Genomic DNA, 23,792 nt, shown 5'->3' with positions numbered 1-23,792 from the left:
GATTAGATGGTGGGGGGAGGGGGCTACGCTTTGCAGGGGGGAGAGTGGGTGAATAATCATGGTTCATCACAAGCAGGACTGCCCGCAGAAATGGCTGGGCCCCATGAAAAACCCAGAGAGTGGGCCGTCCCCAGTGATGATTTGACATGCAGATGAACGGTCAAATGTTCACTGAAACTTAGGGAGGAAGTCATTAGGGAAAATCATCTGGCCTTAAGGTCAAAGGTCACTGTGAGCTTTGAAACCCTTTTTTGCCATAACTTAACAAGCCATTTGCAAATTGTAACACTATTCCCCGCAAATGTCTACTGAGATAAAATGATGGATTGCTAGGTGAGATTTTTTACTCAGAATATCACAGGCCATCTTCACTGTGACGTCTTAACTTAAGAACTAAACAGCTCTGACTTAGATGATTAAAGTTTAAACATCAACGTTGCTGTGACAGCACATGAACCATGTTCTACCAAGATGAAATAATCTGATATATAACATTGTATAACATTATCATTCATAAACAATGGACTTTTTTTCACACAAGATATCAAAAAGGTCACCTTCACTTAACTGTGAATGTCATTAAGGCTGTTTTCAGCCAAAACGATGTGATTTTTTTCTTTGATCTATGGAAATTGAAAAGCTGAAATGTCACACTGACATAAGTATTCAGACCCTTTACTCAGTTCTTAGTTGAGCCACCTTTGGCAGCAATTACAGCCTTGAGTGTTCCTAAATATGATGCAACAAGCTTTGCACACCTTGACTTGGAGATTTTCTGCCATGCTTCTTTGCAAATCCTCTCAAGCTAAGTAAGGTTGGATGGGGACTGTCAGTAGACATTGATTTTCAGGTCTCTCCAGGGACGTTTAATAGGGTTCAAGTCAGGGCTCTGGCTGGGCCGCTCTAGGACATTGACAGAGTTGTCCATTAGCCACTGTGCTGTCTTGGCTGTGTTTTAGGGTTATTGTGATGCTGCAAGGTGAACGTTCAGTCCAGTTTGAGTTTGATTTTCACTGAGCATATCTCTGTATTTTGCTCCATGCAGTGTTCCCCTAAACCCAATCAGTCCCTGCTGCTGAAAAACACCCCCAAAGCATGATGCTTCCACCACTGTGCTTTACTGGCAGGACGTATTTGGCAAGTGATGAGCTTTGCTGACAAACCTAGTGAATAGGCCTGTGCAGATTTATTGATGACATTGCTGCATGTGTCTTGGATCAGTAGCATTGGTGCTAGTGTCCTATAAGTTACATCATTTTGGAGAAGAAAAGTGTGACGAGCTGTAATTGGCTTATAATGTTGGAATTATCAATTCGTGCCACTCTTTAACCCATTTTCATCACTGTTTCTACCCATTTTTTCACTTTTCTACAAATTTTTTCACTTTTATCCCATTGTTGCCACTTTATAACCCCTTTTCACTGTTTTTCCCACCATTTTGTGTTTCTTGACCCATTTTTTCCACTTTTATCTTATCTTAGCCACTGTTAAACCACTTTCCACAATTTTCAGCCCATTTTTGACTTTCTTAACCAATTTTTGCCCATTTTTGACCACTTTTTTGCCATTTTCCTCTGTTTTTGTCCCTTTTTGCCTTACCTGACCTTACCTACTTCTATTAACCCATTTTTGCCACTTTTATCTAATTTTTGGGACTGTTTTACCACTTTCCACAATTTCCCACCCATTTTTGCATTTTTTCACCAATTTTTAAGATTTTGTTTAAAACTTTTTTTCACAGTTTCCCTCCTATTTTGTCCCTTTTTGCCTGACTTGATCCATTACTGCCTCTTGACTAATATTTTGCCACTTTTTAACTGCTTTCCATCATTTACCACCTGTTTTTTTTCTCTTTTTTGCCTTGCTTGACTAATTTCTGCCTCCATATACCCATTTTACCACTTTTTAACCACTTTCCACATTTTCCTTTCCAATTCTCCCCTTTTTTGCATTTTTTGACCCCTTTTTTCCACTTTAATCTCATTTTAGCCACTGTTTAACCACTTTCCACAATTCCACACCAATTCTAACCATTTTGGCCATTTCCCTCTTATTTCAGCCTCTTTTTGCCTTATTTGACTAATTTCTGCCTCTATTAACCCATTTTGCCCTGTTTACCACTTTCCACCATTTTCTCCCATTTTTGTCCCTTTTTTTTTTTTAAAGATTTTTTTTTGTGCATTTTTGTGCCTTTATTAGATAGAGGAGGAGAGTGGATAGAGTCGGAAACAGGGTCAAGAGTGTGGGAGAGACATGCGGTAAAGGGCCTCCGGCCGAATTCAAACCCGGGCCGCCTGCGTACATGGGGAGCACCTTTAACCACTAGGCCACCTGCTCCCCGTCCCTTTTTTTTTTAAACTTGTTTGAGCCAATTTAGCCCCTTTTGACCCATTTTTGCCCTTTTTCCCCCCAAATTATTTGATTATTTTCAATTAAAATTACATAACATTTGAAAAATTTTATTAAGTTTGCCCATGCAGGTTGTTAACGTTACAAGAAAAAAGGGAATTTCGGTTTAAGAAAAGGGGTTTACATCTTAGTAAGGCTATATTGTACTACGGCTAATATAAAGTTTGTATTTGTTGCTTTGATAAGAGTGGTTGTTATTCAGGTTAAAAATGAAATATGGTTACCACAAATGAACTTTACAATGAACCATGATTTTCCTGACTTCCATGGGCCCCGCATTTGGTTCAGCCCCAGAGAGCTCTCCCCTTTATCCCCCTTATGTGCAGCCTTGTGCAAAGGGTCTGAATACTTGTGTCTATGTGATATGTGTTGTAAGGTGATAAGGGGGTCTGATTACTTTCTGAATAAACTGTATCTGGTTAAGACTTTTTCAGTGGGAACTACTGTAAACACTTGTGGTAAAATGATTGTTGTTTATGAATTAATTTAAAAATTAATTAATTAATCAATTTAAAAATAAATACTTGTGCAGCCGAAAGTTTGTTGTCTCTAAAAGAATGGCTTCTCTTAACTCAGCTCTTAGACTTGAGTAGTGGGAGCTCCAAGGGGAAAATTGGGAAGCACTACAATGAAGTATTAGTTGACATTCATATTTCACATGCTCTAGAGGGAATCCCAAAGAAATGATTTCTCATTCTCCTTTAAATGATCATGGTGAGACCTCTCTTGCTTAGAAGTAAATCCTTTATTGTTGTTGTTTTGTTTTTCGGCTCAGTTATTCTCTCAAATGTCTTTGCCACCGTTCAAAAATGATGTCATTTGAGAGTCTGGGGGCATAAAGTGATTGTTGAATACAAATGAATTATAATCTATGGAGCCACCATGTCTGTATGTTTGTGTTCATGTGAGCACGCTGTCACCCTGCTGCTGCCTCCTGCTAACAAACACATGTCTGTGTCAGCGCCTCTGATGAGCTAATCTGATGGTCAGCGTGGTGACGGGATCCCTAGCTGAGAGATGGCCTTCTTCAAGAGCTTCCAGCAGAACCTCCCATCTGTCAACATTTCCTCCATCCTGGACACGGTTACCAGCCGTGTGGACGACCTGGCCAGTGCTGTCAGCGACGTCACGTACACCGTCAGCGACCAGCTAACAGAGCAGGTCACCACCATCATGAGCAAGGTGCAGGAGGGGGATGAGGGAGAGAATAACAGCATTGGCCAGGAAGCTGGGCAGACATCAGCTGCACAGGAGGGCAAAGCCAGCAGTAAAAGCATGTGGCAGATGTCCAGAGACTCAGAAACAGGCAGCACAGCCGCCAAGAGCAACCAGGCCGGTGATACTGTGGAGGCTGAGTACACGCAGAGCCAGCTGGAGTGGGAATGGAGGGACGGATGCTGGCGGGTTAAAAAGACAGAAGCAGAGCTAGCGGAGGAAGAGAAGAAGAAAAAAGAAGAAAAGGAGTGGCAGGAGAAGAGAGAGCAGAGGAGGAAAGAGAGGAGGGAGAAGCAGCTGGAGAAAGAGGCCAAGGAACAGAAAAACAAAGAGGAATGCCAAGAAGGAAAGCAAGGGGAGGAAGCTGAACAAAACAGAAAAGAAAGTGACAATGAAGACCAAGAAACTGCTCAAAATGAAGAGGAGGGCGGCAGTAATGAAGCTCCACCATCAGTAGAGAAAGAGCCAAAAGAAGAAGGAAAAGAAGAAGAAGAGGAGGAGATGGAGGGGAGCCTCGAGAGAGAAGGTGACGATGAGGAGGAGGCAGAGCCATCCAAAGCTACCTTGACTGTAAAAAAGAAAAAATCAGACAAAAAGAAGGGCAAAGGAGCAAAGAGGGGCTCCAAGAAATCACAAGACAGCTCAGATGGGGAGAAAAAGGAGAAAGGGAAGAAAGGAAAGAAAGGAAAGAAGAAAAAGAAAGGGAACAAAGGTTAGAAAGTGTGCTGCCTCTCTTTCACCGCCTGGATCTTCCTCTTCTCCTTCTTTTGTTTGCAAACTGATCAATTATTTAAAAACCCTGGTTTCTTAGCCCCAAATTCACCTTGTGTGCCAACTTTTCCAAGCATCTGCATCTCTGCTCTTCTTTGAATGCATTTTGTGTTTACTGTGATGAATGTGATGTTTGAACTAGAGTTTTCATGTTTGTGTGCAGAGGGAGTTTTATCAGACAGCGAGGAGGACAAAGGGCCCGAGGCGACGGCCCAGCAGAACACAACAGCGTCTGTGTGGAGCAGCAAACGCAAGCAGTCCACTGAGCTGGGAGGATACAGCAGTGAGGCCTCCAGTGAGCGGGGTGAGAGTGTGCTTTACTCACATTATACATCACTGTATTTAACAAGGAGTAGTACCATGTAAATAGCAGAAAAAACAATAACATTACCCATCATGCAAGACCGACTCATAGGACCTTCAGTTAGGAACACTGCCCCCACATCCATCCATCCATTTTCTATACTGCTTATCCCATTGGGGGTCAGGGAGGGCTGGAGCCTATTCCAAGAGGCAGGGTACAACCTGGACTGGTCGCCAGTCAATCGGAGGGCTGAAATAGAGAGACAGACAACCAGGCACGCTCACATTCACACCTACAGCCAATTTAGAGTCAACCTAATGACCTAATTAACTTAATGAGCATGTTTTTTTGGTGGTGGAGAACATGCAAACTCTGCACAGAAAGGCCCTGACCGGGAAGTGAACCAGGGACCTTCTTGCTGTGATGCAATAGTGCTAACCCCTGCACCACCGTGAAGCCCTGCACCCAAATGTCACCTAGTATATCATCTTCTTCTGGCAAATTTTCAATCAGATTTTCAGTAGGGACACTCATGATCTCTATTGGTTATTTATACCAGTGGGTCTCAGCTGGTGGGTTGGGACCCAAAAGTGGGTCGTGAAATGTGTGCCAGGGAAATAATCCAGTAAAAAGACTTTTGTATGGAAGCCCAAATGGCACATACATGCAAACATACATGCAAAGATTTGAAATTATATCTCTCTTTTTCTTTGGATAACAAGCAGGTTTTTCCAAGCTATTGATGAAATTCCTTATAAAATTAGCAAATTCCCATGCTGTCTTGTAAAAATGGGGTAAAATTAAATGCATGCATTCATTTCCTTCTGTTATCATGTTCTTTTAAAAAGTGTTTATTTTGGCCTGGCTCTGGTCCAAGCTGCCAAACTCTTTATAAGATAAATTGGAGTGGTCAAAAATTTTCAAAAATTAGGGTCACGATTTCTCTTAAGGAGGTGGAGGTGGGTCCTGATATCTGACCAGTGGAGAACGGCTGATTCAAACTTTATCATAAATACACCTTTGTTGTCTAGTGCAGTGGTTCCAAACCTTTTTTCCTAAGGGCTCCCTCACTGAAAAAGTCCAAACATGATAGGCCTACAGATACGTGTTCAATCAGGAGAGACTTACACGAGTTTGGAAATGTTTGGCAATGTTTGGAACTGTGATAGTCTTTGCCTTATAGACTCCATCGTGATGTCTTTATGAACTTGAAGGGGTAGTGAGGCAGACAGCAGGATAGGATACCCCCCCATGGAGTCTAGACACTGGTGGTGGTGATGGGAGGAGTGAGATAAGATGAGTAAGAGACTTCTGAGGAGTTGATTTTGGAGGAGCTTGACCCAGACACTGATGGGACGATTAATGGAGGTGGCTGGGGAGGAGGAGGGTTGCAGCGATCGCACTGAAACAACAGACTGACTGTGAAGGAAAGAGAACGGGTTTTAAAATATGACAGCTGCAGGATCATTGGATTTAAAGAGGTCGTGGCTGAAAGGGATTGGCCCCAAGCTTAAGTGAGTAGACACCCATTGATTACTGGTGCAGGTGCCAGAAAAGGGGGGACAGGTGAGTGAGTGGCTACTAATGAATGAAAGGCTGAATTGGAATGAGACAGTCTCCCTGCTTGAACTTAGGCTAAGATTAATTTCTTGCCAAAAGACCTATATATAAACTATCCATTCTTATAATTGTGTATTAGTGCCACTTTAATAAAAAAAAGAGAAAGAGAATCTGTTAATTTTAGAGACCCCCCCCCAAAAAAAATTTTCAAGTTTTAAAAACAGTACATTTATTTTTAAACCAAAATTTATAATTTCTGAAATTATAATGCTGAAAATACATGTCTGCTTGGGAGAAAATCAGACCAGTCGAAGTTGTTTTCTTTGAACAAGTCCTGCAGTTGATTCTTATCAAATAATATTGTTACTGGGACTAATCAGTAAGGAAATACTTGTGTTTAGCCCAGAATCACCACATCATCTTTATGGTGTAGACTTGGAAGAGAAAGTTCTGTAAACTTGGGTTGTCAAACTACCTTTTCAGGTTAGTTCCTCATATTTTTTTCCTTATTATGTCCAAAATGTATGAGTTGAAATTTTTGATTATATAATGTCAACATTTTTGACTTTTTAAACTCATAAATTTTGAGTTTGGTTTCGTATATATTTGATTCTAAATCAAAAATTTGGACTTTCTAAAAACTTTATTGCCTAAAAATGATCTGATCCTCTTTAATTTTTTTTAATCTTAGGGTGGCCCTAATACACCGCCATACATTATATTTCATATCAGGATTTAAAAAGTATATATATGCTAATGTGATTTTTAACCCCTGAGATCTTTGGTTCCCCCCTGGCGTGCCTGGACCCCAGGTTGGGCACTAGTGGTCTAGTGGTTATGTCGGTGTGCACCATGCTCAGGGGATGTAGTCTAGGTTCCTATTCAGCCTTTGCTGCATGTCATTCCCCTCTATCACTCCATTTTCTGAGTGTGTCGACCTTACCTGTCTGAATAAAGCCACAAAAGCCCCAAAATTCTGTATCTCTACAACAAAAAAGAGTATTTGCTATTAAAAAGTTCTGATTTAATCTCCAATAACGTGTCAATTTTTTCATGGATTAAAATATTTTTATTCTTACTTTTTTCTAAAAAATGAAAAACTCACTAGTCTCAGCGAAAGTCTTAGTCATTGTTTTAAAAAAATTGCAATTATTTTATTAGAAATTTAACTCTCATAGTTTAGAGAATACCCAAACTACTCTTGACATTAACAACCCTCATCCCTAATTTTTCTTGAAGGATAAACCCCTACAACTGGCTAAGTATTTTCATTGGATGTTGTTGAAGCACAGATATCCAGTTTACTATAAAAATATCCATAAAGCGTCAAAAACTTTTTATATGTATTTGTATGCTCAGTTTCAGGAGCCATTGTAGGTCAAAATCTGATCGATTTTTTCTTTCACTTTCTACAAAAGTAAATATCAAATTTCACTTCAGATAAGCGTCTTCTCATAAAACAGCATTTATATTTGTTGAGTGTTTTTAAACCTGACATTTCCTCTCACTCCATCTCCCAATATGACTGTATTTCGCTGAAATTTCTGCACAAACAGAGCCCCACTCCCACTTCACTCAATGTCTGCTACCCTTTTGTACTGAAGCTATTCTCGTAGCTCAGAGCTCGCCTTTTAAAAATACATTCAACGTGCCGGTCTACCCTGTGTGTTCTCAGTCAGGATCCTTCTGTGTGAAGGATCTTTGCATAGCTTTTGAAGAGCTTTTATAAAAGATTTAATTTACTCTTGATCATTTCTCCTCATGCAGAGATTTTAGAAAAGATGTGTTTTTATAAGACTGATTTACCTTCCTGAATTTAGTATGAATGTTATAGATCAACATCCGAGTAAATACCTTTACCTGATTTAGAGTTTTCCTCCTGAAATCTGAAAATAAATTTGAATAAAACAAGGCCTCAGGCAGCAGACAGTTACCTAAGCTTTACATAAACATCTGAAAACAGGGGAAACAGCCAGCTGGACTCTTTCAAAAAGAGACAAACACTTTATTCTCAATTTGTTTGTGTATGTCCCACAAAGCCTGTGTGAAAATAGAGAGACAGAGATTTATTTGCCTGGTGCTACAGATATGTTGACCTTTAGTTGTGTTAAACTTCTCATTTCCCAGTTTCTGATGGTCTTGTTTAAGTAGGTCATAGAGGCATCAGGATTGTTCTCTGTCTGCTTTATTACCAGTAAAAGAATCCTTTAAGTTGGAAGGTGGACTCACCTGTGGTTGTGGCACAGCTTAAGAGGTTAACTTGACTCTGTGTAAGCTATATGTTGCATTCATAATGAGTCTCCCTCTAGAGTGAATTATGTCTCCAGTAACTCTTCTCTCCTCTCACATTACTCCCTCTGTGCCTCCAGCAGCAAACAGCATCCAGAGGATAAAGAACGACTCCTCCCTCAACGAGCACAAGCCTCCTCCTTATCAGGATGTCAGCTCGTCGGGCCGCCTCTCCTCTCGGTCCCGGCAGGAGCGAGGGGTCAGGAAAGGGTCGTCCCAGCAGCGCTGTGACAGTCCCCGCTGCTCCAGCGAGGCCAGCGTGGAGCAGGACACCGAGAGCTACCTCAACAAAGGCTGTGAGGAGGACATACCCAGTGACAGCACGGCTGTGCTGGGACCAGAGGTGAGAGTAGAGTCGATGTATGCTTCAAGATCAGTGTTCATTGGCAGAGAGAGAAAAAAAAAATCTTGTAAAGCTCAGATGTCTTATATCATAGTTTCATACTGTATAAGAAGTGGTGGCAACACCAGTTTATTTTTATAATTCCACCAGAAACCTATAAAAATCACCAATATTTAATTACTTCCATTAATAAAAATACCTTTATTGTGGTTAGATGTATGATTAGATATACAGTATTGCACAAAAATGAGTATACCCCTCACATTTCAGCAAAGATTTTATTATAATAATAATAATAATAATAATATCTTGAATTTATATAGCGCTTTTCAAGAAACCCAAGGACGCTTTACAGGAACACATATACATATTATATCACCTCAAAGGACAATACTATAGAAATGAAACTTGGATGTACTTTAGAGTAGTCAGGGTACAGATGGCATAGCACTAGTATAGATTTTCTGGACCATCATTGATTAGAGCTGTTAAATTTGGTACTTTGGGTGCAATTCTCTCATACTGACCACTGGATTTTTTGACATTGGACCTCATGGCAAAGAAAACTTTGAGGATTTTAAAAAATAGAATTGTTGCTCTCCTAGACTGTAAGAAGATTGGTGACACCCTGAAACTGAGGTGCATCATAGCGGCTAAAGTAACACAGCGGGTCGACCAAAGAAGTTGAGTCCTTGTGCTCTGCGTCGTATCCAGAGGTTGCATGAGTGCTGCCAGTGTTGCTGCAGAAGTTAAAGAAGCAGGAAGTCAGCCTTTTAGCGCTCAGACCGTACGCTGCACACTGCATCATGGCCGTCGTCTCAGAACGAAGGTTCTTCTTGAAAGCCTGCAGACAGTTTGTTGAAGAAAAGCAGTCCAAGAGCATGGAACCATGTCCAGTGGTCTGATGAGACTAAGATAAACTTGTTTGGCTCAGACCGTGTCCAGCGTGTGTGGCGGCGCCCTGGTGAGAAGCATCAAGATAGTTGCATCATGCCCGCAGTCATGCATGGTTGTGGTAGCGTCACGGTCTGGAGCTGCATGAATTGAACATGAATATCAATATGTATTTGACATTCTGAAGCAGAGCCTGACCCCCCTCTTTGGAAACTGGGCTGCATGGCAGATTTCCGACATGATAACAACCCCGAACACACCTCCATGATGACAACAGCCTTGCTGAGGAAGCTGAAGGTAAAGGTGATGGAGTTGCCAAGTAAGTCTCCAGACCTGAACTCAAATGAGCACCTGTGGAGCATCCGCAAATGGAAGGTGGAGGAGTGCAAGATGTGGAACATCCACCAGCTCTGTAATGTCATCATGGAGGAGGGGATAAGGATTCCAGTAACAACCTGTGCAGCTCTGGTGAATTCAGTACCCAAGAGGATTGAGGCAGTGCTAGATAACAGTGATGCTAACACAAAATATTGACCCTTTGGGCACAATTTGGACATGTTCACTGTGAGGTTGACTCACTTGTGTTGCCAGCTATTTATACAGTAATGGTAGTGCTTTGAGTTATTTTCAGGGGGCAGTAAATCTAACCGCTATATAAGCTGTACACTGACTAACTTATATCCAAGTTTCATTTCTACAGTATTTTCCTTTGAGAACATGTAATAAAATGGTTGCTGAAATGTGAGGGGTGTAATAAATTTTTGAGTTTCTCCATTTTTCATGCTAAAATTGTCGTAATATACAAACAAAACCTATCATGACATTTACCACTACTATTCTCCTTTATAAGGAGTTTCATCATATTTCTTTATAGTTAGTTATGATGTTATAAAGAGATAAAGGCAAAAATAATAGGTAGAAGCACAAACAGTGAAAATTCAATAAAACAAGATAAAATGAATAAAGAGAAGAGACAAACACAAAAGAATTTATAGAAATGATAAAAAAAGAATTAAAAGCCATTAAAACTCATGAAAGCAACAAAGTGGATCAAAAGAATAAAAAAATTAAAAGCAATAGTCAATAAATAAAAGTAATGAATATAATCAGAGACAATAAAAAGGAAATTTAGGCAAAAACAACAGATGCAATAAAAGGAGATATGACCAATTTAGGAGATTATTTCAATCAGAAAGAGAAATACAATAAATTATTATATAATATCATATAATATATAATAAAAATGATAAAAAAAGATAGAAATGATAAAAACAAATGAAGGCAAAAAACAGTTAAAAAAGAGATAGAAGCTATTAAAACATAAAGCAATTCAATGAAAAAATGAATTAAAAAAAGGTAAAATAAGTAAAAAGAGAGAAAAAAGAAAAGAAATGAAGATCAGAGCAAAATCAGACGATAGGAACAATTGAAGTTGTCAAATTAATTCAGAAAGAGGAAATAGATAAAGATAACCACAATAAAAAATGATAGATTTATTTAAAAGAAATAAAAACACAAAAACATTAAAATCTCTGAAAACAAATTTAATTCATCAAAGCAATAAAATGAAATATAGAAAATATATCAAGATAAAAGCATTAAACTGTGATTAGAGAAGTTGAAACCCTTTGAAGTAATTAAAAAAAATGGTGAAAAAATCATTGAAACAAAACCACTGAAAAAAACATTTACATTAAAGTACATAAAATATAACAGGAAATCAGATAAAACCTATAACAGGATATCAAAGTCATTATTATCAGTAATTCATGAGACGTTTATGTTCGACCACTACAGTAAATAGATCCTGAAGCTTGTTTACAGTGCAGCTCTTTCTACCATTACAGTGTCAGTTACATTTACAGTTCACATGTTTATCAGGAGACAAGGGGGCGACTAAATGGTTTCACATGTTTGAGAGAAAAACTGATTTACCAACATCTACGCCTTTACAAATGGTAAAAGAAGAGACATTTTCAAGATGATATTATTGGCTATTTGTGTTCTACTACAGCATAAATAGATAAAATTCATTTTAGTTTCTCTGAGAAGTGTTACAATTTCCAGTTAAAAATGAGTTATAAACAATTAACTTTATAATAGACCATGATCTTGGTTAGGGTAAAATACCACCTAATGACCAGAGGATTCCCACAATATTACAAGAAAAAATTGATAATCAATACATTATTATAAGGTAATTACCATCTTATTGAGAAATTCTTAGATAGTTACAGCTTATGACTATAAAATTACTAGGTGATAAAGGCCCACTTGAATAAAGAGCTACCAGATATTGCAGGCTTTTCAATGATCATATATATTTCAGTTGTAAATATTTGCCAAACTCTTATTTCTTCATCATACCTTTGTCAAAACCCTGTCAGGATCTAAATGTACAGTCAGTCCCAGAAAGCTGGTTTGCTTGTTTCTCATCCTTTCTATGACTTGTCTTTCACCTCATATTGAACCCAAGCCTGCGGGAACTTAAGTAGATTAACTGACGGAAGACTCTCAGGATCAGGATGAAGTTGATGAAATCTCCTCCTCTCTCAAACTCCCCGTCTTTCTCTCCTCCTTCTCTCTCTGATTCTCTTACTTTGGTTCAGGATGGCTCCGGCCCTCCGCTCCCCACGGCCTACGAGCCAGAGGCCCTCGGGAAATACGGCACGCTGGACGTTGCCTTCGAGTACGACTCCAGCGAGCAGTGGTTGGCCGTCACGGTCACCGCGGCGACAGACATTCCTGAACTCAAACAGACGGGTAACATTGCGTGGCAGGTCCACCTGGTCCTGCTGCCCACTAAGAAGCAGCGGGCCAAGACGGGCGTGCAGAAGGGCCCGTGTCCTGTTTTCACCGAAACCTTCAAGTTTTCCAGGGTGGAACAGGAGGCCCTCGGGGACTACGCTGTTCGATTCCGGCTGTACAGCATCAGGAGGATGAAAAAAGAGAAAGTCCTGGGGGAGAAGGTGTTCTACCTGACTAAGCTCAACCTGCAGGGGAAGATCGCTCTTCCTGTCACCCTGGAGCCAGGCTCTGAACTCACTGTGAGAACATTTTGTGATTTCTATTTCACTGCGCACAGTTTTGTTAAACAGATCAGCTTTACAATGAGCACATCAACTATAGACCTGCTTCATTTGAAGGCAAACTTGTTGAAGGCTTAAACTAGAGACAAATAATTAATTAATTTACTGTGAAAAAACCCCATCATAATCCTTAAAGCCAAAGCTGACATCTTCAGATGTCTTGTTTGTCACTGTACAAAAATCAAGTCCACCTTCCACTCCAATCGAAATGTATTTATAAAGCACATTTACAAGCAAAAGTTGACCAAAGTGCTGCACAAGCACTTACAAAACACAAGGCCAATATAAAAACAATGGGACATAAAAGTAAAAAGTACACATAAAAACCAAACAGAGCTAAAAGCCAGGGAATAAAAGTGCATTTAAAGGTTGGATGTAAAAACAGACAGTATGGAGGACAGCTGAACATGTGGAGGCAGCGTGTTTCAGAGCTTCAATGTTACTGACGAGGCTTGGTCTGCCTGAGCTTCAACTTTGACCCAACAATTAGAAGTAATTGATTAGAAAATCTAAACATCTCCCCTCCCTGTACATCATGACTCTCTTTAGAGTAAGGGTTAACTGATTACTAGTCTTGCTGACTACTGGGGTCAGATGCGCTACATTTGGTCACTGCTTTTATTTTATTCTTGTATGTTTAGAACATATAATTTATCCTTAAGCACTGCTGCTCTTTAGCAGTCCCAAATATAAAGTTCAATCAGAAAATAGTCAGACCCCCTTCACTTTATTCAATCTTGTTATGTTGCACCCTGATGCTACAATCATTTCAATACCTTTTTATTCTCATTAATCTACACCCAGTACCCTGTAATCACAAAAAAATATTTTTTTTTTATTTTGCAATTTTTAAAAAAAGACAAAAAGGAAATATCACATTGACATAAGTATTCGCACCATTTTCTCAGTAGTTGAAGCACTTTTGGCAGCAGTGAAAGCCTCGAGTCTTTTTGATGCAGCAAGCTTTCCAAACCTGGGTTTAGGGATTTTCTGCCATTCTTCTTTGCAAATCCTCTCATGCTCAGTCAGCTTGGATGGGGACCATCGGCTGAGTCTTCAGAGACGTTGGATAGGGTTCAATTCAAGGCTCTGGCTGGGCCACTCTAGGATATTCGCAGAGTTGTTCCTAAGTCACTCCTGTGTTATTTTGGCTGTGTGCTTAGGGTCATAGGGTCAACAGGTTTCATTGAGCATATCTCTACTTCCCTTATCTCTGACCAGTCTCCCAGTCCCTGCTGCTGAAAACACCCCCACAGCATGATGCTGTCACCACCATGCTTTACTGTTAGAACTGAGGCCAAACAGTTCAGTCCTGGTTTCATCATACCACAGTCTGAGAGTCCTTCAGGCACTTTATTTCAAACTCTAGACAGGCTACCTGTTTTGCACTGAGGAGAGGATTCTGTCTAGCCACTCTGCCATAAGCCCAGATCAGTGGAGGGCTGCAGTGATGGTCGTCCTTTTGGAAATTAGTCCCTTCTCCCCCAGCTGCTCAGTTTGGCCGGTTGAACAACTCTTGGAGGAGTGCTGGTTGTGCCAAACTTCTTCCATCTGAGAATTATGGAGGCAACTGTGCTCTTAGGAATTCTGCTCAGCAGAATTTATTGTAGCCTTCTCCAGATCTGTGCCTTTCAACAATCCTGTCTGAGCTCTGCAAGCTGCTCCTTTGACCTCATGGCTTGACCTTATTTGCATTGTCAGCTGTGAGGCCTTCTATAGAGAGGTGTGTGCGTTTCCAAATCATGTTCAGTGAATTTAATTTGCAAAAGGTGGACTCCAATCAAGGCGTAGTCTGAATACTTTTTAAATTCACTGTAATTGAATTCGTAGCAGCCCTCTTTGAGATCAATGAAAGCAATATGGCCAAAAAAAAGTACTCCATCCATCCTTTGGACTGGTTGCCAGTCAATTACAGAGCTGACATTTAGAGACAAAAAAACAGGAACACCAGGATACACATCTACAGGCAATTAATCAATCTAAAAAGTATGATGTTGGTCTGTGGGAGGAAGCTGGAGTACCTGGAGAAAACACCTGTAGAACATGTGAACTCCACATAGAAAGGCCCTGACCATACGAGATTCAAACCAGGAACCTTCTTGCTGTGAGATGATGATAAAGAAAGCAAAATAGTCAAAGGGTTACCAAAATCACAAGATCACATCCTTCTAAGGTCAGAAATATCTTTGGAGATTTTCTTGGAATTTTAGCCAGTAGTTTTTAAGACACTTAACTCAATTGTCAGTCGCACAGGAGGCAGGATGCTGAAAATAGCCAGGGTTCATAACTGTGCATCCCAGTTAAAAGCTGATGACATATCTTTGTCTGGACAAAAGTCGTGGACCAGCCAAACTTGATCCACTCTAGAGCCACTCTGCTAACATGGGGATCCGGTTTATGATGTATTCTGGGAGCCTGATTCTCTGAGATGAAGGCCAAACTGTCTTGGTATGCCTCCAGGTTTTGTAAGCAGTGTTTAAAAAGATTCCCAGTGTTTTTATGAGTAATCCTTGTGTGTTTGTTCTTACCAGGGTTGTGGCTCCATGGTGAGCGTGTCTCGCAGCGCAGGAACCGTGTCCTATCGCTCCACAGAAGACACCTCGCTGCCTGAGATCCTCCTGGGTCTCATTTACAACTCTGCCACGGGACAGTTATCTGCTGAGGTCATCCAGGGAAGTCACTTCAAATCCTCAGCGTCGGACAAACCCGTCAGTACGTACCAAACGTTCAATCATTCTGTGTCTGTGTCACTTTGGACTGAGGTGCTGAGTGACAATGCAGAATTTCCCCTTGTAATGTCCCTTCCCCAAAGCATGCTGATACACCAGGCAGTTGTTTTGGCAAAGTAGATGGGCACAGTTCCCAGCAGTATTGTGGACCATTTCATTTAAATGTTGTCTGGCACCCGCAGCAGCTTTTTAATAACCACAGTGATTAAACCAGAATGTTGCAGCAATAAAAGCTGTCCTTCTGGTGTCTGTCACAACCTTTAATCTGTTAAACCTGACTGTTTCCTCTCTTTCTTTCCTCTTTCTTATCCTTGTGTGCCGTGCTGTGTGCCAAAGATGGTCTGTTCTGTTGTGTGAAACACTTTGTAGGGGGACAGCTTTATATCATGAGAGGTAAGTAAGCTGGAAATAACCAGTTAGATTTGGCTCAACACTGTTAGATGTAAGTGAATTCAGTTCAGGGCCTCCCCTGTCTGAAAATCAGCCAACATTATGGGAAGACATTAGTCTGGTAATGATGTAGATATATATATCAGGGCATATGTTCTCTAATATTTGAATACAGTCTTTCAAAAGAGCACAAGTCTCAGTCTCATATATCTCAGATAAGAAGGGTTTTGATGTGCGGTATGTTTTAAAGTATGAGCCAAAAAGCCATGGATTTATTTAACTGGGAATAGTTTGATTTGTGGGTGAGCGAATAATAAAATCTCCTTACATTTCCTTCCACTGAAGAGCTATTTTAATACTTTTCCTCGACTAATCTCTTATAGTTCATGCTACAAAAAAGTGACACTCTTTTGGCCCTTTTCAGGACTCTTGCAGCCCTAAAATCTAACATCCATGTATGTAAAAATTAGATTATAGTCCAAACACTGTTAGTATGTTTTTGGGTAGTCCATCCATCTCTCTGTCGAGGCCATTTCCTTAAAACGTTCCACAAAAGTCCCTGCTGAAGGCATAAGACCACCTACTCAGGATGTTTTGAGGGGCAGGGGTGAAAAACTTGAGGTCAGCTGCCCCTTGCGACAGGGCACTGGCACCCAAAAAGTTGTCAGCTTTACAGTGACATTGTTAGAAACCATGGTTAAAGGGGACATATTTTACCCCTTTGAGACGTTTATGATACAAGTTTATGTTGGTCTCAGAGGTCCCCAAAACATGCCTGTGAAGTTTGTTGCTGAAAAAACACTCCAGTGTTGGATTTTTGTATATCTAAAAAAACCCTCTGTGTCAGCGCTGCTCAGAATTAGCTGTTTCTGTGTCTGTGGCTTTAAATGTTATCGAGCTGTCTGACTCCGCCCCTGATCACGATGTGGAATAATGGATGTGGCTCAGGGGGATCAGGAGAGGAGGGCGTAACTTTCTTCCAAGTGAGGAGGGCCAGCCGAACCTGGGGGCGGGGCTAACTCCCCACATGACATCATGAGGGGAGAATCTGAGAACGGCTTGTTTCAGCACACATTTTCCGAAGGGTGGAGGGTGGTGGTGGTGGTGGTGGTGATGGGCTGTAGCCTATCCCAGCTGTCATTGGGCAAAAGCGGGGGGGGGCACCCTGGGCTGGTCGCCAGTCAATTGCAGAAAATTACACTTTGGGGGTTAAAATCGACTCAGAAATGTTTAACCCTGAGATATCAACAACAGTGGTTTTGGGATGCAATGTAAAATCATTCTTTCACTATGTGCTAAGTAGTCAACAGAGTACTCAAGGAAAAGTAGAGTTTCTCTGGTTAAAACTTACTTAAGTAGAAGTAAAGTACTGATTTCAAAATGTCCTAAAAAAGTGAAAATAGCCCCCAAAGAATAATTTAAGTACATGTAATTAATGTCTTCCTACCCCTGCCTACTATACCTTGGGAATAAAACAGACGAGGAGTTATGAACTGTTTAGACATTTTTTTTACATCTACTCATTATCTTACACTGACCCAGCAGCTATACTGAGGATCAAGCTGGACTTCCAGTTAAATAAAGTGAGCCATCTCTCAAGATGAAAAAAAATTAACATCAATTTTAATTGTTTTCAATGACAAAATCCCAACACGATAGGCCTAAATTTTTTTTCAGAGGATCTGTAAATTTTTTTAGACAAAAAAAAATTCTCAAATTTAAAAAGAAAGAGAAAACAAGAGATTCTTTACTTTAAAAGTCAGAGATTTATATGGATCTAAACTTTAAAAAGACTGGATTTAGTGGAAGAACATCGTGGTAGATGAAGCTGTTTTCTTTGTAAAAGTTGTGATGTACTCGCCTCAAATGATGATTCTTACTGTGATCGATCAGGAAGGGCTTACTTGTGATTTTAGACCAGAATCATCACATTATCATTATCATTTGGACTTGGAAAAGACATTTCTGTAAACGTGGGTTATTCAACCACTGTTTTCAGTTCAACTTGAAAATACTGTATTACTCTAAAAACCTGAAATATGTGCGTTTATAATGTCAACATTTACACCTTTTCAAACTTGGAAACTTTTTTTTCACATATTTACAACTTTTTAAACTCAGAAATTCTCTCTGGATTTCTGAGAAGATGTAATTAGAACTTCCTATAAATTCTTGGGAACGTCTTGGAAATTGTCGGGATTTTTTTACCTTCTGTTCAAAGGCGAGGCTTAAGTTTTATACCCATCAGAGATATTAAAAATGCATTCCATACAAAAGCACAGGCCTCAGGAGGTTAAGTCTGCTTCAAATAATCAAGCATGTCTTTTAATTAGAGCAGAAGGAGAGAAATTAACATCTGTTTCTAAAACATCTGCTGCTGCATGTTGAACTTGTTGCAGTACTGCTATCCCACCACTTGATGGCACTCTCTGACTGCTCTCCTTCCTCTCTCAGACACTTATGTGAAGCTCACCATGCTGGATTCTAAGGGGAAAGAGATGTCCAAGTGTAAGACAGCTGTTTGCCGAGGACAGCCCAACCCCACATACAAGGAGACGTTCGTGTTCCAGGTGGCTCTGTTCCAGCTGTCTGAGGTGTCGCTGGTGCTGACGGTGTTCTGCCGCCGGAGCAGCATGATGCCCAGAGAGAGGGTGGGCTGGGTCTCCCTGGGCCTCAACAGCACCAGCGAGGAACAGCTGGCCCACTGGACGGAGATGAAGGAGGCAGAAGGACAGCAGGTCTGCCACTGGCACACACTCACGGACACATAGGAGGAAGAAGGAGGAAGAGTGAACTTACATTCCCTGCAGAGGCAGAGTTTTAGGGGAGCAAGGATGCACTTTTTCAGATGTGTGATGTGTGTTCGTGTGCTGCAGACAGGTGTGAGGACAGGCGTGGGTTCCCAGTCTTCACTGCCAAAGACTGCGTGACTACCCTTTAATCTGCCGCTTTTCTCGGAGGCAGAAGGACTGATTTTATTCGACGAGGTGTAAACTCCAGCTCCAGCCTTTTCACGAAATGCAAACTGAAATCTAACAAGACTGTAATCACTGAACAGAGGGTTTGTCTTCCAGTAAATCTGCCTAAAGCAAAATCTGCATGTTACACTTACTGTTTACAGGACTATTATAAAACTCTCAAGCGTTTTCTGTCTCTGAATCTTGGACCAAAGAGCTCGGTCCAGGACCAGCAGACTTCTCCCTGATTTTCAGGGCTTCTCTGGACTTCAGCTGCCACCAGCATACCAGACATTTCTCTATCAGTCACAGCCATTGACCAAGGAGGAGGCAATGAGAAGACTGTTACCAAGGGCCTAAAACATGCTGCAACTATGCTTACAAGCTATGCTTTGTACAGTTTGTTTACATGCACATGACATTATGCAAGTTCCATTCATTCGTATCTTTTTTTGTTGTTGTTGTTTAAATGATCAAATAGTTTTCCAGTTTTCTGTCTCTCTGTGGTATGTGTTACACAAAGACTGCTTCTTTTTTGTATTGTACTCTTGCATACTTCAGTACACTATGCATTAGACGCCACAAAATGAGAGGAATGAAATCCTGTCTTGAATTGGACACAGCTCTGCATGCCACTGGTATCAAAGAGCAGCTTCCTTTCCGTGTATAATACAGATTGAGCCTCTCTCACCATTCAGCCTTTCTGACAACTCAGCCATGTTCATTCATGTAGAAACACGGTGCTTCCCGCTGAGGAGGAATATGCAACAGCCTGCACAGTCCAATAAAACCTGGATGTTTTGTGGCGGTGACAGCTGCGGCTGTGCTTCGCTGTGGAGTGAGTCGGAGTGGCAAAAATACATTTGCAGGACGGAAGGGTAAATCATATTTTCTCATTACAAGTGAATGGAAGATGTATTATTAAATAAAGGATGAAATAAATGCAAAAACATGGTCTGGAGATGTGGTAAACCTGGTCACTTGGTCTGTACTCCTGGAACAAACCACACTTTAATACTTATTACAATTGAAATGATCTTAGTCAGAAATAGCCTCCTAAAGCAGTGATTCTCATCTGGTCCAGATTCAGGACCCTCCACTTCTTCTTTAGTGGGAATTTGCAACCCACATTTTCTGAGACTTTATTCCACTCAGATTTGGTTTACAAGAAGTCATTTTATTTCACTCCTTTTTCCAGTGATAATGTGGCAACCTTGGGAATTCCTTGAGGAATTACCTCGTCAAGGGTACGGAAGAAAATTATGGCCAGACGATTTTTTTTTCTCAAGAGAATAAGTCAGAGATAAAATAATATTAATCTGAGAAAAAAGTAAGAATATAAAGATTAGAGACAGAAATCTGACTTTTCTCAAATCTCCTGACTTTTTTGGTAGAATTAAGAATTTTTCCTCAGGATTCTACCTTTGATCTTAAAAGTCTGGTTTTGAAATCTGATATTAAACTCAGAATTCCAAGATTAAATCTCAGAATTCTGACTTTAATCTCAAAATTTAGACTTTAATCTAAGAATTCTGACCTAAAGCAAGTAAGTCTGGTTTTAATCAGAGAAGTCTCATTTAGACCTCAGAGCTCTGACTTCAATCTCAGAAGTCTTATTTTAACTTTACAAGTCTGATTTAATCTCAGGAGTCTGATTTTAATATCCGCATTTCAACTTGAATCTTTGAAATCTGACTTTAATCTCAGAAGTCTGATTTTAATATCATAGGTCTGATTTTAATTTTAGAATTTTGGTTTTGACCTCAGAGTTCCGACTTAAATCTCAGAATTCCAAGTTAAATATCAGAAGTCTGGTTTTAAGTAAAACTCTGATTTCAATCTCATAAATCTGAGTTCGATCTCAAAATTCTGATTTCAATCTCAGAATTCTGACTTTAATCTCAGAAGTCTGATTTTAATTTTACAAGTCTGAGTTTAATCTTACAAGTCTGATTTTAATCTCAGGATTTTGGTTTTTGGTTTGGTTTTAATCAGAATTGATCTTTAATCTCAGAATTCCAACTTCAAACAAAGAAATCTGACTTTAATCTCAGAAGTCTGATTTTAATTCAACAAGTCTGATGTTAATCTCAGAATTCTGGCTTTCTTCAGAATTTCAACTTTTTCTGACACTTTCTCATAATTCTCTTCTCAAGAAAAATTGATAGCAATTAAATGTATGGATGTATATCCTCTTAGGGCTTCTGTATGCCATAGATGCGTGCCTTTTTTCTGCCAGTCACATTTCCTACAGACTTTTGTTTCCTGACCCACCAGTTGAGAACCACTGCCATACAGCACCATTAAAAAAAATAAAAAATAAAGTTACACCCATGTTTCAGTAAAACTATGAAACCCCTCTCCGCTCTGCTGGCTGAAGCTAAAGGGTGTGGGGTTAATTTTGTTTTTATTTCTTGCTCCACTTATGTCACAGCTGAACACAAACTGAGGGTAAGGGGTACTGAAACCACACCCAGTAGGCTATACATGCAGTGCCAAATTTCTACTAAGTTAAATCTGATTCATTATGAGATGAATGTAAACCAGATGTGAAGCATTCCTGTCTGATAGACTACTGGCTCTTGATTGCAGAAAAGGAAAATATCAACTGAAGGCATGTAGCTTACCCTTCAATGGAGCACGATTTTATTTGTTTCTTAAGCAGATTTTGTGCAGAGCCAGCATTTAAACTAGTACAGGGTTAAAAAAGTACGCGTTTCCCGTCAAAGGTTTATTGAATTAGAATCAACAGAAAATAGTGACTAAAATTTAATTAAAAGAAAATCGTGTCTCATTTCCAGTCTTGACGGCGTGATTGAAACGTTTTTGTTGAGCTTGTCACGCGACTATTCCTTGGTAGGGATCAGTAACGTTCCCGACGCAAGCACTTGTAAACTAGCAACAGTCCTATCCAGGAAATAGCCGGACCCTGAAAAATGTCGCTTAATTGATCAAAATGTCCTTTTAACGTTTTTTTTTTTTTTTTTTTGGACAAACTAAACAAACGAAACAGATAAAAAAAAAAATTATTGCGTTTTGAAAGAGCTGTTAGGTAGATTATTTTGCTTTGTACACGGTCATCGGGTCATTTCGTCATTCAAGTTTTTGCATTAAGCTAACGCTTAACTAGGTAACAGTGATGGGAATTTCAGCTCTGTTTAGTGATTTGGGTCATTTTGCTTGGCTCACCAAGAAGAGCCGACTCTTTTGGATCTCCATTTGGGTACCAGTTTGTTTTAATTTAACCTGCCAATAATATTAGCAATGCCATGACATTTGATCAATAGTTGTAGTTATATTCAACTACAGTTCGTTTTTAAAGTAATATCAATGATCGATTTTCAAAACAAACCGTCATGAATCTACATGGTAGGTCATATGAAATCCGCTTTCTGTATGACCTACCTGATATAAACAATCTTAAACCATCAAGCTTATGCCCTGAATGTGTGGTTTTCCTGTGGTAGAGCAGTGTAGGGAAAAGGTCTGCCTACTGATGGATCACATGACACAGGCACACTCAAAATACACAATACTAATATAAATACAAATAATAAGCTGAAGAGGAAGGAGATCATTAAATGTCTTTCAAATGGGATTTGATCTTACTGGCATGTAAAAAGAGTTGGCTCTTTGTGCCAACTTGTTCATGGATGACATCACTGTAGAGCCTACAAAATTTCAGTAGCAATTTTTGCCATGATAAAAAATGTAATAAAGCTAGGAATAAAACCTTTCCCTTTAAACTCCACACATTTTTGAACAAAGTTGTGATTAAGTTTAATGTTGAGGGTAAAGACGGGAAGGATTTGTGCAGCGGAAATAAAAAAAAGAGGCAGTAAGCCAGACAATGTTTTAACAATGTGGAGAGTTTTTTATTTCCATTTATCTAGCCTTCAATGGTATGTTTGACTCAGTCATCAGTCATCAGTCTGGTACAGTGCAGGCAGCAGCTTCAGGTGGCTGGAGCCTCGCCCACATTCGTGGATAAGACCCAGGAGCACATGTTTTTACAACTCCACACACCTAACAAGAGTGACTGACTACAGCCTTCCAGGGGAAATGTAACCTGCTCTGGGCCAAGGAAAACCAGCTGTGCCGCAGATCCTTGAGGGGGGGAAACCCAGGACAGGAGGAATGGGAGGTTAGAGCTTCAAAAAAAGAACAGGCGACCCCATCCACGCCCTGAAGACAGGTTCGGAGCCAGCCAGGTAATTATGGGGCCCCTGGAGGTCCAATAAAAGTGTTCAGATGTGAGGTTGGGGTTAGGAGTCAGGCTGGTTTTTCAAGCCTGGTGCAACCAAAGTGCAAATTTAGTGTTTAACTGTAGTGCAATTTATCCCTGGTGTAATTAGGAAATGATAGCCAAACAACTCTAAATATTCAGGAATTTTTTTTTTTTTTTTTACTGGCGAGGCCAGGGAGCAGCTAAATTCACTTAGAGCAAGAAGAGATATTGGTTAAAGGATATCATAATATGTGTCCACTGACTATTTTATGACATTTTTACTATTCAGGAATCAGGTTTGCTGCCTTCAGATCATTTGAGTTTCCCCTTGTCATGAATTCAATGGCAGAAGCTAGTTTCCCTTGCCTATGAAGTTAGATGATGGCTCAATCAAGCCGAGACCTTTTAGGAATAAAGTACAATGTGTTGTCATTTTTATTGAATGTGTCAATCAGTTTAAAAAATCTTTTTAATATTCTATTCAATAAATATACAGGAACCATTGACTTTTGGGAGTTTATGTTTGCATCCTCACATATAGAACCTAACTTCTTAATGCTTTTTTTTAAAGGGAGCTTCATCTTTGTTCAGATTACAGATAAATTCAGACAAGG

General features: G+C 40.0%; 1 protein-coding gene across 2 annotated transcripts in view; it reads left to right on the top strand.

The window, feature by feature from the left end:
• The window catches only part of syt14b (synaptotagmin XIVb), a 31,326-nt gene extending 11,462 nt beyond the window's left edge, over nucleotides 1–19,864 (top strand). The window contains exons 4-9 of one of the 2 annotated variants that reach the window (XM_041805689.1): nucleotides 4,559–4,699; nucleotides 8,632–8,891; nucleotides 12,395–12,832; nucleotides 15,406–15,586; nucleotides 15,940–15,996; nucleotides 18,448–19,864. In XM_041805689.1, coding sequence (XP_041661623.1) covers nucleotides 4,559–4,699; nucleotides 8,632–8,891; nucleotides 12,395–12,832; nucleotides 15,406–15,586; nucleotides 15,940–15,996; nucleotides 18,448–18,764 — 1,394 coding nt within the window. In that variant the 3' untranslated portion in view covers nucleotides 18,765–19,864. Of the gene's footprint in view, nucleotides 1–4,558; nucleotides 4,700–8,628; nucleotides 8,892–12,394; nucleotides 12,833–15,405; nucleotides 15,587–15,939; nucleotides 15,997–18,447 lie in introns of both variants that reach the window. The other variant, XM_041805688.1, reaches the window with a different exon arrangement.
• Nucleotides 19,865–23,792: the final 3,928 nt, after the last annotated feature.

The sequence above is a fragment of the Cheilinus undulatus genome, linkage group 14 (assembly GCF_018320785.1).
Source record: "Cheilinus undulatus linkage group 14, ASM1832078v1, whole genome shotgun sequence".
Taxonomy (NCBI): Eukaryota; Metazoa; Chordata; class Actinopteri; order Labriformes; family Labridae; genus Cheilinus; species Cheilinus undulatus.
The sequence above is the reverse complement of the archived record's forward strand: the minus strand, read 5'-3'. Positions and strand labels throughout refer to the sequence as shown.